Below are 20597 nucleotides of genomic sequence, written 5' to 3' on the forward strand. Positions count from 1 at the left end.
ATGTGTTGATCTATCTATCTATCTATCTATCTATCTATCTATCTATCTATCTATCTATCTATCGCACTAAGATGCCTATATCATGGTGTTGTCATGGAGTGCACAGCCTCGGTGCTCTTGGAACCATTAGAATGAAGTTCAGATGGGACCCCTCTGGTGTAGTGTGACAACCCCTCCAGGCACACTCTCACTGGGGTAAGCCTCCTTGGTTTCAGCGCCTCCTGGGTCTGACCTCAGAGCGTTCAGTATTCTTCTTTTTGCACTGTGAGATTCCCACAGTGAGTCTGCCTGAATGAGATACCAGGGGAAGCCTTACAACACCCCCCTCAGTCGGGCTGCGCACCCCAACTTTTCAGTCAGTAGTGATTCTCAGCCAGCATTGTAAAACAGAAGGGTTTATTAGTCAACTGGGACACAGCGTAGAACAAATATTGTTAGCACAGAAGCTCAGCAAAGTCCATCTTGGGGAATCCAGAGCTCTGGGCTCTCCCCTGAGTCCCAAAAGGAGACTGACTTACTTCTAGCAGCCCACCCTCAGTCATGTCCAGTTGCCCCTCCTCCATCCTTTGTCTCTTTCCCGGGCAAACTGGTCACCTGGCTTCCACTTCTTGCTTTGTTCTCCAACACCTCCAGCTGACTCTTGCAGAGTTGCCAGGATACAGAGTGTCAGCCATTGTTTGTGCCCAGGCAGCCAGATGACAGTCACACCTGCCCGCTAGGCATCTCTGCAATGATCAACACACCCTTGTCCCACCACATAGATACTGGGGTAACACACAGGGGAAACTGAGGCACACACACTAGTCAGACAAAACATTAAAAACACCACCCCCACTTCATTACAGGTGTCAGATAACTATTAAAGGAATAAGGCAGTATTATAGAGGAGGAAACTGAGTCATAGAGAGGTTATTTGAAATATCAAAGGTCACACAGTGAGTCATTGACAGATCTAAGAACTGAACACATATTTCCTATACTCCCAGCCAACTACTGTGTTATAACCAACAGAAATATCCCTGCCTTCATGGAGTTAAATGTCTAATTAAGAATAAAGGACACAATACCATTTTGGGCAGTCACATCTTCCCACTCTTTTGTTTCCAACAAGAAGCAAATTTTCTACCTACCAGCCTCTTCAGGGCTTCGCGTACTTCCCTGTTCCTCAGACTATATATGAAGGGATTCGCCATGGGTGTGTGGGGGGGTAACCATGGTATAGAAGATGGAGAAGACTTTATTCAGATTTAGGGAGTGGTCAGCAGCTGGTACCATGTACATAGCAATCAGAGTCCCGTAGAACGTGGTGACTACTATAAGGTGAGATGAGCAAGTGGAAATGGCCTTTTGTGACCTGGCGGTGGACGGGCAGTTGAGAATGGCAGATAGGATATAAATATAGGACACCATGGTTAACAAAAAGGGGACCAGTGTCAGAGTGGAAGACAAGAAGAAGGAGACCTTTTCGAAGAGGTAAGTATCTGAGCAGACCAGCTTCAGGAGCGAGGTGAAATCACAGAAAAAATGATCTATTTCATTGGGGCCACAGAATGTTAAGCTCGACATGAACAGAATAGTCACTAAGGCAATCACAAAGCCACTGATCCAGGAGGCAGCTGCCAGGCAAAGGCACATGCCCCTGCTCATAACAGCTGCATAGCGGAGCGGATTGCATATGGCTAGATACCGGTCGTACAACATCATGGACAGGAGGAGACATTCGGTACCACCCAAGGAACCGAACAGACAAAACTGGGCCATACAGCCATTGAAAGAGATTGATTTTGCCTCAGCAGGGAAGCTGGCTAACATACAGGGGAATATGTTGGTTGTGTAGCAGATCACGAGGAAGGAGAGTTTACCCAGGAAAAAGTACATGGGGGTATGAAGGCTCCACTCAGCAGCCAGTGTGATGAGCAGGAGAATGTTTCCTGCCAGGGCTACGAGGTAGAAAAGTAAAAATAACGCAAAGAGTAGGCGCTGTATTTCATGGCTCTCTGAAAATCCCAGCAGTATGAACTCCGTGACCGACCGATGGAAGGAGTTTTGCCATATAGGATTTAGCTGGAGAAAAACAACATAATAATGCAAGTATTACAGAGACAAATCTGAAGTTCTTACTCTGTCTTTACTCATTCCTCAGTAAGGGCTAGATTCTGGCCTGACTCGTTTGGTGAAATTCACCCCTGTGCACAGGGGCCAGCTCATGACCTATTCTACACTTCAGCCCCAAGTGCACTTTGATACAGTTCATCCCCGTGTGTGGTCCAGCGGGGGCACCCACTCTATGGCTCCTGGCTCCTCTCTCTTGGGCAGAGACTCGTGTCTCCCACGCTCCTGACCCCCAGCATATTTCCAGGCTGCACAGTTCCCTGACTGTGCAGTGAATTCCCCAGCAAGACCATCTGCCTCACCAGGCCTGCTTTGCTTTCATTCCTCAGAAGCTATAAACAGTATAATTGCTCACTGTTCAATTACCACACCTCCCTTTCTAAGCAAGTGCATTGATTCTGAAGGTGAAAGCCCCCCCCCCCCCCAGGTAGAAGTGGAACTCGTAAAGATGCCTATCAAAGAGTATTAGGGAAAATACAGTCTAAGAAAGCAAGAAAAAAGCAGAGTGGTGGAAGATCACAAAAAGGATGTTAGACATATTTGGTCATTTTTTTTTAATTTTATTAAATTTGCTATTGTGATATTCCTACCCCGTCACACGCACATGGGTCCATCCCCGCAGCTTAATTTCATTTGCCTTGTGTCAAATATCGGAGACCCTTTCACTCTATCACCAGTCTCTGCACATTTTCAGTTAGTGCCACCCTCCTCAGCCTCAGAGCGACATTTACCCAGGTCAGAGGCCACAAATAAGGTTGTCAGCCACTGAATTTGAACATGCCTGAAGCTGGGCTATTCTAAGAAGACAAAGGGAGTTAGGAACCCAATTCCCATTGTTGAGCACCTAACTCCCTTAAACTCTTTTGGGCACCTAAAGAGCGGCGAACAGCGGAGGCTAACAGAGGGAGTTTGCCTGGGATCTGTCCGGGAGGAGGTACGCGAAGTGCTGCATTAGGGGGGCTGTGTTGGTGAGTTTCTGAGTGTCTGTTGCAGGGGACAGTTTGTCAGTTTGACCGTGTGCTTGATTGTTTGTTTGAACAGTGTGAATTGGGAGTGCTTTGTTCCAGGTGGACATTGAGTGGGCCTGACTGTTATAAAAAGGCAGTCAGCAGCGAACCAGCTGAGCGGCGAACAGCGGAGGCTAACAGCGGGAGTTTGCCTGGGAGCTCGCGTGGGGAGAGCGTACTGAGGCTTTCATCTTGCAGGCTTCTCTGAGTTGCTGCAACAGCCGAGGAAGCTCCTAGAAGGAAGGTGATATGGATGGTGAGCGTTCAGCTGTTGTAACCTGCACAGGTTGTGCCATGTTTGTCTTTCTTCCACAGGACAGAAGTGACTTTGTCTGTACAAAGTGCAAGCTGGTCTCCATATTGGAAGAGAAGGTTTGAGGTCTGGAGAAACAAGTATCGACCCTGTGTTGCATACGAGAAAATGAAGATGTCCTGGACAGACGTCAGGATATGCTTCTATGGGCACAATGTTCTGAAGAATCGGAGCAGGCTGTGCAGAGGGGACTGAGGAACGGTGAAGAAATTTGGCAGCATGTGACCTCCAGAAGAAGAAAGAGGAACGTCCATGTACCAGCGATGGATATACAGGTGAGCAACCATTTTCATGTTCTCTCCACAGGTACTAATGCAGAGAGTGGACTAGATGATACATCTGAGGGAAGGGAGCAGAAGGAGACTCCACCGATTGGAAGGCATGAGATGCACTGTCCTATGGATGGGGGTTCCACAACCACCGCTCTCAAGAGAAGGAGGAGGGTGGTGGTGGTCGGGGACTCCCTCCTCAGGGGGAATGAGTCATCTATCTGCTGCCCCGACCGAGAAAACCGAGAGCTCTGCTGCTTGCCAGGAGCTAGGATTCACGATGTGACGGAGATTCTGCCGAGACTCATCAAGCCCTCAGATCGCTACCCCTTCTTGCTTCTACACGTGGGCACCAATGGTACTGCCAAGAATGACCTTGAGCTGATCACTGCAGACTACATGGCTCTGGAAATAAGGATAAAGGAGTATGAGGTGCAAGTGGTGTTTTTGTCCATCCTCCCTGTGCAGGGAAAAGACGATCAGTGAGTTATCTTAAGTGCCTATACACAATTCAGGAAGCCTGGGAAACAAGCAGGGAGAACTGGAAGTCCTGGCACAGTCAAGGAACGATGATGTGGCTGGAATAACAGAGACTTGGTGGGATAACTCACATGACTGGAGTACTGTCATGGATGAATATAAACTGTTCAGGAAGGACAGGCGGGGCAGAAAAGGTGGGGGAGTTGCATTGTATGTAAGAGAGGAGTATGACTACTGAGAGCTCCGGTATGAAACTGCAAAAAAACCTGAGAGTCTCTGGATAAAGTTGAGAACTGTGAGCAGGAAGGGTGATGTCATGGTGGGAGTCTGCTATAGACCACCAGACCAGGGGGGATGAGCTGGATGAGGCTTTCTTCTGGCAACTAGCAGAAGTTGCTAGATCACAGGCCCTGGTTCTCATGGGAGACTTTAATCACCCTGATATCTGCTGGGAGAACAATACAGCGGTGCACAGACAATCCAGGAATTTTTTGGAAAGTGTAGGAGACAATTTCCTGGTGCAAGTGCTGGAGGAACCAACTAGGGGCACAGCTCTTCTAGACCTGCTGCTCACAAACCGGGAAGAATTAGTAGGGGAAGCAAAAGTGGATGGGAACGTGGGAGGCAGTGACCATGAGATTTTTGAGTTCAGGATCCTGACACAAGGAAGAAAGGAGAGCAGCAGAATACGAACCCTGGACTTCAGAAAAGCAGACTTTGACTCCCTCGGGGAACTGATGGGCAGGATCCCCTGGGAGAATAACATGGGGGGGAAAGGAGTTCAGGAGAGTTGGCTGTATTTTAAAGAATCCTTATTGAGGTTGCAGGAAAAAATCATCCCGATGTGTAGAAAGAAGAAACCCCCTTGGGAGCTGCCACCCGATGTGCAAAGACTACCCCTGCTTCTGTTTTCCCTGCCAGCTCAGGACTCCAGCACCCTGTCTTGCTGAGCCAGACACTCCCGTCTGGCTCCAGACACAGACCCAGGGTCTGAATCACTTGTCCCAAAGCTGCAAGTTTACCTGAAAACAGCTCGCAGTAGCGTGCTTGTCTTTAGCACTCAGATGCCCAACTCCCAATGGGGTCTAAACCCAGATAAATCCGTTTTGCCCTGCATAAAGTTTATGCAGGGCAAACTCATAAATTGTTCGCCCTCTATAACACTGATAGAGAGATATGCACAGTTGTTTGCTCCCCCAGGTATTAATACATACTCTGAGTGAATTACTAAATAGAAAGTGATTTTATTAAATGCAGACAGTAGGATTTAAGTGGTTCAAAGTAGTAACAGACAGAACAAAGTAAGTCACAAGCAAAATAAAATAAAATGCGCAAATCTATGCCTAATCAAACTGAATACAGATAATCTCACCCTCAGAGATGCTTCAGTAAGTTTTTCTCAGACTGGACACCTTCCAGGCCTGGGCACAATTCTTTCCCCTGGTGCAGCTCTTGTTGCAGCTCAGGTGATAGCTAGGGGATTCTTCATGATGGCTCCTCTCCCTCCCTGTTCTCTTCCCCCCTTTATATATCTTTTGCATAAGGCGGGAACTCTTTGTCTCTCTGGGTTTCCACCCCCCCTCACTGGAAAAGCACCAGGTTAAAGATGGATTCCAGTTCAGGTGACATGATCACATGTCACTGCAAGACTTCATTACTCACTTGCCAGCACACACATATACAGGAAGACTCACAGGTAAATACAGCCATCTGCAGACAATGGGAGTCATCAAGATTCCAAACCATCATTAATGGTCCACACTTTACCCAATTACAATAGGCCCTCAGAGTTACATTTTATATTTCTAGTTTTAGATACAAGAGTGGTACATTTATACAAATCAGATGATCACACTCAGTAGATTATAAGCTTTGTAATGATACCTTACAAGAGACCTTTTGCATGAGGCATATCCCAGTTACTTACATTCACTTATTACCGTATTTTCTCTAAAACTATCTCAGTTACATTATATTGACTTATTATCAAGTTTTTATAAAACCATATAGACTGCACAACGTCACACCCTCCTCCTGAACTTACTGCCAGAGACTTGGACACTGACCATGGCGGAGGCAGTATACCTAAAATTCGTTTTTGGGCTCCACTATGGGACAGACACTCCTGTGTCCCCCAAAAGGGAAAGAGACCCTGACCCAGCTGTAGGCTCACAGCTTCCAGCTATGAGGGACCTTTCGCTGGCCAGCAAAATCCCCCCCCCTTTCACTCAGGTTGGGTTTGCTTCCAGCTAGAGTCCTTGGGGTTTGTTCCCACCGCAGCAGTCACCAGGACCCCAACTTCCAGCTCCAGGATACATGTCTCTGTGCACCTCTTCCACTCCATTACAGCCAGGTCATGCTTCTGGGTCTTAATTGCTTTGTCTCTTAAGTCCAGGCTGGTGGGCAGCCTTTTCTTTTTCCAGGTCAGGCTTTCCCCAGGCAAATTGTACATCAATTTCCATTTATCTTCCCTTGAGACCATCACTTGATGAGCTGGGATACCACAGAGAACACCCTCCTGCCAGAACAGAACACCCTCCTGCTAATCAGAGACTTGACTAATGCCATGAAATTTTACATCAGCTATTGATTTTCTTATATATTCTACCTCCCAAGCTGAAAAATGCCCTTCTTCAGATGCGTTTCCATAGCTTCTGGTAGTCACCAGGTGATGTTTTATTGTCTGCATATATAATTAAACAACCCTTGATGCACTTTAATGTTCATTACAAATATGTCAGTGTTCTGCATATGGAGGAAATCCTCCTGCAAGCACACACTGTTGTTCAGTCTGTGACATCTATCTTTACAAGGGATTACATTTTTCAGGGAGAGAGGATAATATGGGCACGGTGATTTTGTGGCTAAGGTACCAACCTGGTAAGCTGGAGAGCAGGGTTTGGACGTCTTTCTCTGTGAAAGGCTCACAGCGTTACCTTGGACAATTCACTTAGGCTGGGATTTTCAAAGTTGCCTTTGAAAGTAGATCCACTAAGGGACTTAGACACTTCACTGCCACTTTTAGGGGCCTAAGTCCAACACTGAAGTGCCACTGAGATCCTCTGGACCCCCACTCTGCCTAACCCTAAAGGCACCTAAAGTCCCTAAACATCTGCTGGTGGCATGCGCACAGCTACCTCTGTCTTGATGCAGCTGGCGCCTAAACCCAGGTGGGATTCACAAAGAAAGCTTTCCCCTGCCTATCTCGCCTGATCTGGTAGGTGTTCTCAAAGCATGCCTAACCCATGAGGAGGAGGAGGAGGTTAGGTGTGCTTTGATCGGGTTTTGGGCACCTGCATTTCGTCCCTTTGGGAATCTGTGAACGGTAATATATTGACTAATCACCGCCTTACAATATTTTTATTTATCAGCTAGAAAAAGGATTTTAAAACAGAAAACAGCCTTTACCCATATATAATCTTATCCCATCTTACACTGCACTAACTAAGGCTTCCTCTGAAATTACAGGAACAGATCTTGGCCATGTTACATTCACCAGGCCAGCCCATTGACTCCCCATTGACAGCTTGCCCTATTGTTCTTCCTTTCTCATCGCTAGTTGGTGAGGGTCTCTCACCTTTCTTCTCTTTGACCCATGCTAGTCAAACTATGACTTTCTAGGCAGCCATAGCATCCAACAAGATCTACCCAAAAGAACACCCCCATGATGATGGCAGTACCATTGTTTGGTCATGAGTCTCTATGGGTGTAAACATTAGCCTGGGGTAGGTGAGGGAGTTGGAACTCTCTGTTCCTCTTTGTTAGCCTAACTCATCATCTTGGAAGTCAAGGACATAAATCATGGTTTGGGCTATACATCGAAGTATGCATTAATACCTATGGTCATATTTTGTCACAAATACTGATCTACCTCGGAGGCATAGGTGCAGGGTTTACAGTTTGGTTCAATGGCTCTTAGCACCCCCACTATAAGAATTGTTTCAGCACTCCTGCTCAGAGGTGTGTTGTCATGGCAAATAAATAAATAAATACTTGTGATGGGCTCAGACAGTACGTAGTTTATTATTGCCCATAAAGTTATAAAATAATTCTGGATTTGGGAAGAGGGCTTTTTCAGGTTGACTCCTTGAGGCAAAAAGAAATATATTATTTTATGGTTATAAAATTATTTGGTACCTTTTGATGCATTATAGTTCCAGAGATCATTATCTATCTATCTATCTATCTATCTATCTATCTATCTATCTATCTATCTATCTATCTATCTATCTAACTATCTATCTATCTATCTATCTATCACCAGACATTCATTTTCTCTCTCTCTCTCTCTGACTGACACTAATACTAAAACAAAGAGACATTTCAGATGTGCCAATAAGGCCATTAACATAAAAGAGTTTGTTGACTTTTTAACTACTGCAGCATCATAGAACTGAAAGATTGTACAAGCAACATCTCTGCTCCACGTTTGTGTCAGAGGAATTCTGGAGTGACAATTAAGAAAGTCCTTAAAGGAAGAGGGCTCATCTAGATGAGGAAAATTCACACTAGTGTAACTGCATTAAGAGATATGCCAATACAGACTTCTCAGTAAACACAAGATGACAACGATTTAAGAGAGAGAGAAAACAATTTATGTAAACATGTGGGAAAGGTTGGTTTACCTTTAAGATGGGTGCACAAGAGCCCAAGTCTTGAACATAACCTTCATTCATTGCTTCATAAGCCAGGATATAGGTTCTTCTATCGCCATATTCTGTCTGAGGTTTGGTTCTGTCAATGAAGAAATCTGGTTGTGCTGTCCTGCTTGGAACATTGTATTAAATGCCAGGGAGCATGTGTCTCTCCTGAATCATTGTTTATCCTTCATGTGAGAAGGTGAAATACTTCCTTGACAGACTGGAACTTATAACTAATGAGGCAGGGGAAGTTAATTATATCTTTATTTTCCAGACAGCGGAAGCAGCTGTGGGAATGGAATCAACGTGAAAACTCAAAACAGAATTAACAGAAAGAGGAAAGCTTCTGAACACATAGGAAATATTCCTCTTTTCCAGGGATGAGATGGGATGAGATTTCCTATGATTGTGAAATAATAACTTGCCAAAGCAAAAAGTTCAGCTTAGAAGCCAGATCATGTGTTTCTTGCCCATTGAATGCTGGAGGCAATCTGTGACAACTCTAAGGAAGCATGTGTTTCCCTAGCCCAGTGGTTCACAACCCGCGGCCCATGGGCCACTTGCGGCCCAATCAAAATACAGCTGTAGCCCATGTGACATCCTCGGGGCCATACAGGTAGCATATATATAGGGTGGCCATATTTCCCAAAGGGAAAATGGGACACCACATGGGGCTGGACTGAGCTGCTTGTCCATGCCCCCCCACAACAGTATGGGACTAGAGTTGCTGCTTGTCTGAGCCCTGCATGCCCCTCAGCTGAGTGCTGGCTCACTGGCATCACTGCTCACCTCCCCCCGCACATTCCTCCGCACCCCACTTTTTTGGCAAAAATGGGCATTTGTCCCATTTGCTCTTGTCAAAAAAAGTTTGCACAGCTGGGACAGGACTTAAAAAAAGGGATTGTCCCAGCCAAAACAGTAATTACGGTCACCCTATATAGATATATTGTGTGGAGATGGCCCACACAACACATAGAGAGCTGCATATTCAGCCCACAATGGTAAACAGTTTGAAAACCACTGCTCTATCCAATAGCTGGAGGGCAGAGTGGGAGAAGATGTGTCTTCTTTATATTAAAAGTAAACTGCAAGATAGTGATGTCTATGGCCCATACTCCAGGGCGCTGGAGCCTTCCCAAAAGTAACTCTGCCCTCCCCACCCCGAGGTCCTGCCCTAGATGGAAGCTGGTGAAGAATCAGGGATCCCCTCTCCCCCCGCTCCCAACCTGTGTCACCACCCTTTGAGCCCTCAGCTCAGGGCACGTGGAGAGACCCAGGCTCCTCACAGCTGCCTGCATGGCTGCCCCAATCTGGCTCTGGCTGGGGGGGCCTTGGAGCTGCAACCCAGCCATGGTAAGAGACAGACAGGCAGCTGTGAGGAGCCATGGAGGACCCTCCACCTGCGAGTGGTGAGAGCACAGTCCCCATCCAGTGTCCCTGCCTGCTGCGCAGGGCAGGTGGAGTGTCCGCGGCTTCCCAAAGCTATCTGTGAAGCTCTTAACATGGCTGGGCTGAGGCTGGTTTGGGGGGAGCCACATGGGCAGCTGTGGGGAGATAGAACAGAGTCGAGGACCCTCCACATGCACCTGCCCTGGGCCAGGCAAGGAGCCTGGTTTGGCAGGGACATGGACCAGGGGTTGCTCTTAGCAGGCCCCCTGCACCAGTGTCAGGTGGAGGGTCCACCTCCACACTGGCCTGGCTGGGGGTTAAGGCCTCAGGGGGAAGAGATGGGGAATGGGGCAGGGTCCGCCCTGGTGAAAAGTGGATGGACTAGGTCAGTCCCCTTTAAAAGTGGGAGGGCCATGGCCCCTGACCCCCAGGTTCCGGTGCTACTGCCCATACACGTTTAACACAAGCTAGCAAATTGCAGCTCTCTGCTCCCTTTTAGTGGCTAGACTGATTACAGAGATTTCTGTGTCCGCTCCAGGCTCCAAGCTGACAATTGTTCCTTTATCTCATACAGTAGAGGCTCATGCTTTTAACCAAGAGATGTTCTAGGTTAAGTTCTTGTTGCCGAAAGCTAGTGAAATTATTAGACTTGTATAGTGCAATCTGGTCCCAAGCTTCTATTAGAGACACAAGTGAATAGGCAGGTGGGTTTATTGACCTGATTCACTATCCAAAGTTAGCCCTTCGTGAGGAGTACCGTAGTCAGAAACCTCCGTGCATCCTCTTGCAAGGTAATGCATATTGGAAAACATAATCCCAACTATGGATATAAAATGATGGAGTCTAAATTAGCTGTTACCACTCAAGAAAGAGATCTTGGAGTCCTTGTGGATAGTTCTCTGAAAACATCCATTCAATGTGCAGCAGCAGTCAAAACATTAACCAAATGTAGGGAATCGTTAGGAAAGAGATAGAAATAAGACAGAAAATATCACATTGCCTCTATATAAATCTATGGTACGCCCTCATAGAATCATAGAATATCAGGATTGGAAGAGACCTCAGGAGGTCATCTAGTACAACCCCCTGCTCAAAGCAGGACCAATCCCAACTAAATCATTACAGCCAGGGCTTTGTCAAGCCAGGCCTTAAAAACCTCTAAGGATGGAGATTCCACCACCTCCCTAGGTAACCCATTCCAGTGCTTCACCCCCCTCCTAGTGAAATAGTGTTTTCTAATATCCAACCTAGACCTCCCCCACTGCAACTTGAGACCATTACTCCTTGTTCTGTCATCTGCCACCACTGAGAACAGCTGATTTCCATCCTCTTTGGAACCCCTCTTCATGTAGTTGAAGGCTGCTATCAAATCCCCCCTCACTCTTCTCTTCTGCAGACTAAACAAGCCCAGTTCCCTCAGCCTCTTCTTGTAAGTCATGTGCCCCAGCCCCTGACCATTTTCGTTGCCCTCTGCTGGACTCTCTCCAATTTGTCCACATCCTTTCTGTAATTGGGGGGCCCAAAACTGGACGCAATACTCCAGATGTGGCCTCACCAGTGCTGAATAGAGGGGAATAATCACTTCCCTCGGTCTGCTGGCAATGCTCTTACTAATGCATCCCAATATGCCATTAGCCTTCTTTGCAACATGGACACACTGCTGACTTATATCCAGCTTCTCATCCACTGTAATCCCCAGGTCCTTTTCTGCAGAACTGCTGCTTAACCAGTCAATCCTCAGCCTGTTGCAGTGCATGAGATTCTTCGGTCCTAAGTGCAGGACTCTGCACTTGTCCTTGTTGAAACTCATCAGATTTCTTTTGGCCCAATCCTCTAATTTGTCTAGATCACTCTGGACCCTATTCCTACCCTCTATTGTATCTGCCTCTCCCCCCAGCTTAGTGTCATCTGCGAACTTGCTGAGAGTGCAATCCATCCCAACATCCAGATAATTAATAAAGATGCAAAGAGTCCTGTGGCACGAGACTAACATGGCTACCCCTTTGATAATTAATAAAGATGTTGAACAAAACCGGCCCCAGGACCAACACCTGAGGCACTCTGCTTCATACCGGCTGCCAACTAGACATCGAGCCTTTGGTCACTGCCCATTGAACCCAACAATCTAGCCAGATTTCTATCCACCTTATAGTCCATTCATCCAATCCATACTTTTTTAACTTGCTGGTAAGAATACTGTGAGAGACCGTATCAAAAGCTTTACTAAAATCAGTCTATATTACATCCACTGCTTTCCCCATATCCACAGAGCCAGTTTTCTCATCATAGAAGGCAATCAGGCTGGTCAGGCATAACTTGCCCTTGGTGAATCCATGTTGACTGTTCCTGATCACCTTCCCCTCCTCCAAGTGCTTCAAAATGGTTTCCTTGAGGACCTGCTCCATGATTTTTCTAGGGACTGAGGTGAGGCTGACCAGTCTGTAGTTCCCCGGGTTCTCCTTCTTCCCTTTTTTAAGGATGGGCACTATATTTGCCTTTTTTCAATTGTCCAGTCATCTTGAAGACTGTGTGAAGATCTGGTCACCCCATCTCAAAAAAGATATACTGGGATTGGAAAAGGTACAGAAAAGGGCAACAAAAATGATTAGGTTTATGGAACAGCTTCCATATGCGGAGAGATTAATAAGACTGGGACTTATCAGCTTGGAAAAAGGATGACTAAGGGGGGAATATGATAGAAGTCTATAAAATCATGAGTGGTATGGAGAAAGTAAATAAGGAAGTGTTATTTACTCCTTCTCATAACACAAGAACCAGGAGTCACCAAATGAAATTAATAGACAGCAGGTTTAAAACAAACAAAAGGAAGTATTTCTTCACACAACACCCAGTCAACCTGTGGAACTCTTTGCCAGAGGATGTTGTGAAGTCCAGGACACTAACAGGTTTAAAAAAAGAACTAAATAAGTTCATGGAGAATAAGTCCATCAATGGCTATTAGCCAGGATGGGCATGGATATTGTCCTTAGCCTCTGTTTGCCAGAAGCTATGAATGGGGGATGGATCACTTGATTGCTGCCTGTTCTGTACATTCCCTCCATAGCACCTGGCATTGGCCATTGTCAGAAGACAAGATAATGGGCTAGATGGACCTTTGGTCTCACCTAATATGGACGTTCTTATGTTCTCTTTGCTCCAAGAACTTGTGAAAGGTCAGATGTATTATTCAGGGTGGGTGTCATAGACTCAAAAGTGAATATTATTGGTTTAAAAACCATGCTCATTGCGAAAATATTGAACAGCTCAGTCTGACCTGCCATTCAGATCAAGTTAACATTGTTGTTTTTTTATTCCCATTGTAACAAAGACCATTAATAATTATTTTATTATATTACTATATATGCAGAAAAGGAAGGAAACAGTTAAAATATTTGAAACTTATAAAGTGTGACAGACCCAGACCAGTGGGGTACAGGAGTCTAGTAGAGGGCAAATATACTGGTCACTGGATGAGTAGTTTTCTGTTCCCTGAGTGACCAGAGCAGGGGCTGCACTAGAGTAATCAGGAACCTGCTAGAACCAGTTAAGGCAGGCAGGCTAATTGGGACACCTGGAGCCAATTAAGAAGAAGCTGCTAGAATCAATTAAGGCAGGCTAATCAGGGCACCTGGGTTTTAAAAGGAGCTCACTTCAGTTTGTGGTGCAAGTGTGAGGAGCTGGGAGCAAGAGGCACAAGGAGCTGAGAGGTTGTACTGCTGGAGGACTGAGGAGCACAAGCGTTATCAGACACCAGGAGGAAGGTCCTGTGGTGAGAATAAGGAAGGTGTTTGGAGGAGGCCATGGGGAAGTAGCCCAGGGAGTTGTAGCTGTCATGCAGCTGTTACAGGAGGCACTATAGACAGCTGCAGTCCACAGGTCCCTGGGCTGGACCCCGGAGTAGAGGGCGCGCCCGGGTTCCCCCCAAAACCTCCCAATTGACCTGGACTGTGGGTTCTTCCAGAGGGGAAGGTCTCTGGGCTGTTCCACAACCCACATGGTGAATCTCTGAGGCAAGAAAATCCACCAATAAGCGCAGGACCCACCAAGATAGAGGAGGAACTTTGTCACACTGGTGTCAGGGGTGGGATCTTAGGGTGCACAGCGTGGCTTAAGAAGGAGGGTGATTTAAAAAACAACAACAACAAACAAAAAAAAAAGGGAGAGGGTTTATTTTTTTCACCACAATGGATGACGTAGTGCGGGCACTGATACAAGCTATGGCAGCCCAGCAGGAGGCTACCCGTGTCCAGGCAGCAGCCCAACAGGAGGCAGTGCGGCTGCAGCAAGAGACTAATTGCCTGCTGATGGACCAGGCTGCTCAAGACCGAGCTATGTTGTGGGAATTGGTAAACCAGGTAAAGTCCCTTACAGAGCTGAATCATGGCCATGATGGGACGTGGATCATACGGGCCAGCCATTGGCTGCAGAAAATGACATGGGAGGATGATGTAGAGGCATATCTTCTGGCCTTCGAGAGGACAGCCCTATGGGAGGCTTGCCCTCGAGATCAGTGGTCTACTCCCAGCTGAAAGCAGAGATCCTGGCCAGATCTGGCGTAACGACAGCAGTGCGGGCCCAGCAGTATCATGGTTGGCGGTACCAGGAAGACAAAACCCCGCGGTCCCAATTGTATGACCTCATCCATCTCACACGAAAGTGGTTGCAGACAGAGTCCCAGAGTCCAGAAGAGATACTAGCGGTTCTGGTCATCGACCCATACATAAGGGGACTACCACCAGACCTTTGTGTCTGGGTAAGCCAGAACGAACCCTCCAGCTATGACGAGGTTGTCGCCTTGGTAGAGAGGCGAAAGTCAGCGAGGGAGCTGACCCGACCAGTTAAGGAAGAGGCACCCCAGGTTAAACTAGCAGCACCAAGTCCTAAAGTTCAGGTGACTGGGCCACCAGGAGGGCCCAGGTGGAAAAAGAGAGAGGCTGAAGGCCCATCAGAGGCCACAAAGAGTCGGAGCACTGAGGGAGAAGAGGATCGTGATGTTAGACTGGCCAAACCAAGAGACCAGGGAACGCCTAGGGCTCCATACAAATGTTATGCCTGTGGGGAGTGGGGACACATAGCTGCACAGTGTCCCAGTGCTGAGGAGCCTATGCAGTGTAACCTGGGGAAATGGGCCAATCCATGCTCCCTAATCCACCTTGTGGGGGTCTCACTAACCCCACATATGTATACCAGATCAGTGAAACTAAATGGGGTAGGGACCACAGCACTGGATGATTCGGGCAGTGCTGTCACTCTTATCTCAGGGAAGCTCGTGAAGCGTAGTCAGCTGCTGCAGGCTAAACGTACGGGGATAACATGTGTCCATGGGACAGTAAGTTACTACCCCACCATCCCAGTAAAAATCGAGATCCAAGGGAACACTACTGAGGTAGCAGCAGGTGTAGTCCCTAAACTCCCATACCCGGTGCTCATAGGGAGGGATATCCCAGGGTTTGGAAACTTACTCCCAGTAGGGGGACTGGAGAAAGATGCGTTTCTTCTTCTGTTCGACTTCCGCCATCTTGGCCGCGTCTCTTCATAGAATCATAGAATCATAGAATATCAGAGTTGGAAGGGACCTCAAGAGGTCATCTAGTCCAACCCCCTGCTCAAAGCAGGACCAATTCCCAGCTAAATCATCCCAGCCAGGATGATTTCTTCAGAAAGGCCAAGAAGGAGGCCCCTCCCATGGAGAAGCCAGAGGTAGTCAAAACTCACCTGCGCGACATGATCATCCTCCCCGAGATGGTGGGCAGCATAGTCGGCGTATACAACGGCAAAACCTTCAACCAGGTGGAAATCAAGCCCGAGATGATTGGCCACTACCTGGGCGAGTTTTCCATCACTTACAAGCCAGTGAAACATGGCAGACCTGGTATCGGTGCCACCCACTCATCTAGGTTCATTCCTCTGAAGTAAATGATGCTTTGGGAAAATGTTTTCTATATGTAAATGGAGAAAGATGGGGACCCTAAAATTGGTGAAGCATCCACAGCAGACTGTCAACCCCCAATCTTCTCTGAACTATCCCCAGATTTGTTCTCCACCCCCAGACAGGGTAGAAAGACAAAAAGGGAAAGAAGGGCAGCTAAGGCCTTGGGAACCCGAATACTGACCCAAAGCCAGAGGGTCGCTCTTGTAGGTAGGCAGACCCGCGCAGCTGAAAAGGAGGCCATGGAGGAGGGAGAAGCACCTGAGTCTGACCCCCACCCTAATGCTTCTGAACCAGTAGAGGCAACAGAGACTGAACCCCTAGATCTTGGGCTGATTAGCCCCAGGAGAGGAAATTTTGGACGGGACTAGGCAGAAGACACAAGGTATGACAACATTAGGAAGGAGGTGACTGAAATAGATGGGGTCCCCGTGGAAGGGAAAACCCAGGGACCAGGACCCTACTTCATAATGAAGAAGGATCTCTTATACCGGGTTGCACCAGTACAGGGGCAGAAGGTACAGCAGATCCTAGTACCTCAAAACACCAGAACGTTGTATTAAGTCTTGCTCATAGTCATCTTTTTGGGGGGCATTTGGGGGTAGAGAAGACCCAGGCCTGGAGTACATGAAGAAGTGCGGCGGTACTGTGCCTCCTGCTCGGAGTGTCAGCTGCACAGTCCCCGTCCCCACTTGAGGGCACCTTTAGTAACCCTTCCCATCATAGAGGGCCCCTTCGAGCAAATAGCCATGGACCTAGTGGGACCCCTGGAGAAGACGGCTCGGGGCCACCAATATATACTTGTTGTTTTGGACTATGCTACTCGCTACCCAGAAGCCGTCCCCCTGCAGAACACGGCCTCTAAAACTATAGCCAAAGAGCTGGTGGGGATCTTTGCCCGAATGGGGCTACCGAAGGAGATACTAACCGACCAAGGAACCCCATTTATGTCGCAGCTAATGAAGGACCTCTGTACGCTGCTCCATATACATAACCTGAGAACTTCGGTCTACCATCCGCAGACTGATGGGTTGGTAGAAAGGTTAAACTGAACCCTGAAGGCTATGATAAGGAAGGTAGTAAGTTGGGACGGGAAGGATTGGGACACCTTACTACCCTACCTTGTGTTCGCTATCCGGGAGATACCTCAGGCCTCAACTGGGTTTTCCCCCTTCGAGTTATTATACGGGCATCACCCCCGTGGCCTACTAGATATCGCCAAAGAGACCTGGGAAGAGGAACCCAATGAGGGGAGAAATATAATAGAGCATGTAATGCGGATGCGAGACCAGATAGCCCAGGTCACCCCTATTGTACGGAAACATTTGGAGAAGGCATAGGAGGCCCAGCGAACCCATTACAATCGCCAAGCAAAAGTGCAACAGTTCCAACCAGGGGATCAGGTTATGGTGTTGGTACCCACAGCAGAAAGCAAACTTCTGGCCCAATGGCAGGGGCCCTATGAGGTGGTTGAACCCGTGGGGGAAGTAATCTACAAGGTGCGGCAGCCAGGACGCAGAAAACAAGAACAGATTTATCATGTTAACCCTCTGAAACCCTGACATGCACCTTTGTCACAAAAGTTAATGATCATTTCATTTTAACAATATCCCTTTTCCCATTTTCTTTACTTTTTAGCTGGTCAGCGTTCTTCAAAGGAAAAGTGTCTCACCCGAATGACAAATGGCCTTTTTTAAATTAAAAGTTTTAACAAAAACTTGCTGAGTTTGTCAATTATTTTTGTTATTTTTGTCAAATATTTTATAAGATTTGCATTCACATTTTAGAAAGAAGTCTTTTTTTTTAAAAAGTATATAGTTTTAAAAAAACTAGTTAATATATTTATAATTTAAAACTATGAATAATTTTGAAAACTTTAATTTCCTGCACAATTTATGGAATTGTAATATTTTTTTTAATTTGTGAAATCTTCAAACCTTTTATGTTTTAGTCACTTAAAACTCAGTTTTTCTGTAAACAACAAAAACTTGAAAACTTTTAAAATCAAAATATTGGGGTTTGTGTGTGAAAAAGTTCCAAAAACAAATGAAAATGGTGGCAGAGGGGGAGTTATACTTCAGTTTTAATGGTCAAATCCCCAACTGGAGTAACCAGCAAAGATTCATTAAAGTCATGGGGGATATGGGACATAAAATCATTTATAAAGGAAATCCCTGTATTGACAGTCACTGTAGCTGATATTGTTGGCAATGGGGTTTGTTGCAAGGATAGGTTCCTGGGTTAGTGTTTTTGTTGTGTGGTGTGTAGTTGCTGGTGAGTATTAGCTTCAGGTTGAGGCATTGTCTGTAAGCAAGGACTGGCCTGTCTCCCAAGGTCTGTGAGAGTGAGGGATCGTCCTTCGGGATAGGTTGTAGATCCTTTATGATGTGCTGGAGAGGTTTTAGTTGGGGGCTGAAGGTGACGGCTAGTGGCGTTCTAACTAACCCAGGAACCTATCCCTGCAACAAACCCCGTTGCCAACTCTGTCCGCATATCTATTCACGGGACACCATCATAGGACCTAACCACATCAGCCACAACATCAGGGGCTCGTTCACCTGCACATCTACCAATGTGATATATGCCATCATGTGCCAGCAATGCCCCTCTGCCATGGACATTGGCCAAACCGGACAGTCTCTACACAAAAGAATAATTGGACACAAATCAGACATCAAGAATTATAACATTCAAAAACCAGTCAGAGAACACTTCACTCTCCCTGAACACTCAATAATAGACTTAAAAGTGGCAATTCTTCGACAAAAAATCTTCAGAAACAGACTCCAACTAGAAACTGCAGAACTGGAATTAATTTGCAAACTGGACACTATCAAACTAGGCCTGAATAAAGACTGGGAGTGGATGGGTCACTACAAATCTAATTTCCCCCTACTGTTACTCACATCTTCTTGTCAACTGTTTGAAATGTGCCACCCTGACTACATTGGCCTCATTACCACTACAAAAGTGTTTTTTCCTCCCTTGGTATTCTACTGCTGAGAATAGCACACTTCCACCTTAATTGAATTGTCTTGTTAGCACTGACCCCTCACTTGGTAAGGCAACTCCAATCTTCTAATGTACTGTGTATTTATACCTGCCTACTGTATTTTCCACTCCATGCATCTGATGAAGTGGGTTTAGCCCATGAAAGCTTAGGCCCAAATACATTTGATAGATCATACACTACATTTAATGTCACCCTCTATAAATGAACTCATGAAAGCCACAGAGTTCCTGACAGATTTTCTCAGGGCCTCCATGACCTCTTTGTTTCTCAGGCTGTAGATGAGGGGGTTGGCCAGGGGAGTCAGGATGGTGTAGAAGACAGAGAACACTTTGTTAAGCTCTCGCAGCACCTTGGTTTTTGGTAAAATATACACAATGATTAGCGTGCCATAAAAAGTAGTCACCACAATAAGGTGAGAAGAGCAGGTGGAAAATACCTTTTGCCTCCCAGTGCTAGAAGAGATTCTCAGGATGGCAGTTATTATACAAACGTAGGATGTCAGGGTTAATAGAAATGGTGGTAAAGTGAATAGGAAGGAGCCCAAGAAGGTCACAAGTTCCATCTGGTGGGTGACACTACAGGACAGTTTTATCACTGGAGTGAGATCACAAAAGAAATGGTCCATTTCTTTGGGGCCACAGAAAGTTAATTGTGACATTAAAAATATTATTATGGTAACAACCAAAAATGCACTTAGCCAAGACCCAGCTGCTAGGTGGAGGCAGAATCTGTCATTCATATGGGTTGAATAATGCAGTGGTTTACATATTGCTAAATACCGATCATAAGACATTGCAGCTAGTAGGTAACATTCTGTACCTACTAGAGAACCAAAGAAATATAATTGTACCAAGCAGCCGCTAACAGAAATGGTTCTGTCCCCAGTCAGGAGACTGGCCAGCATCCTGGGCAGGATGGTGGAGGTGTAGCAGGTCTCCAAGCAGGACAAGTTCCCCAGGAAGAAGTACATGGGGGTGTGAAGGTGCTGATCAACCACAACTAGTGCAATGATGAGGATGTTCCCAGCCAAGGTCACAATATAGATCACTAGCAACAATTGGAAGAGAAGAATCTGCAATGCGGGGAGATCCCCAAATCCCAGGAGGATGAATTCTGTTATGGTTGTTTGATTTCTCCACTCTGCATTTGTCATTGTCATATCTAGGGAACACAAACAAATCCAAAAATACAACTTGAAGAGAATAAATCTAAACCATATCTTCTTTTAAATTCCAGAAATGTTCAAAACTCATCATTCCCTGCTATTTACCTTTCCAACAATTGGATCAAAACCCCAGACCATGGTATTTATTTGCCTGGTATCTCTCATTTCGGAACAAAACATGCATATTCTGCCATGCAAACTCCACCAGTAAAAGATCAAATAATGGTTCAGGCTACCCAACTTAGAGGTGGTTGGGAAATTTCTTTGTTTTGTTGTTTAC

The 20597-nt window shown here is 46.3% G+C and overlaps 2 protein-coding genes across 2 annotated transcripts; both read right to left on the minus strand.

The window, feature by feature from the left end:
• Nucleotides 1–1170: 1170 nt before the first annotated feature.
• On the minus strand, nt 1171–1878 carry LOC128846980 (olfactory receptor 11L1-like). Its single transcript, XM_054046280.1, has one exon. The coding sequence runs from the start codon at nt 1876–1878 to the stop codon at nt 1171–1173; it is 708 nt and encodes a 235-aa protein (XP_053902255.1).
• A 17443-nt stretch (nt 1879–19321) lies between these two features.
• LOC128846061 (olfactory receptor 11A1-like) lies at nt 19322–20305 on the minus strand. The gene has a single exon (XM_054045140.1). The coding sequence runs from the start codon at nt 20303–20305 to the stop codon at nt 19322–19324; it is 984 nt and encodes a 327-aa protein (XP_053901115.1).
• Nucleotides 20306–20597: the final 292 nt, after the last annotated feature.

This window comes from Malaclemys terrapin, chromosome 12, assembly GCF_027887155.1.
Source record: "Malaclemys terrapin pileata isolate rMalTer1 chromosome 12, rMalTer1.hap1, whole genome shotgun sequence".
NCBI lineage: Eukaryota > Metazoa > Chordata > Testudines > Emydidae > Malaclemys > Malaclemys terrapin.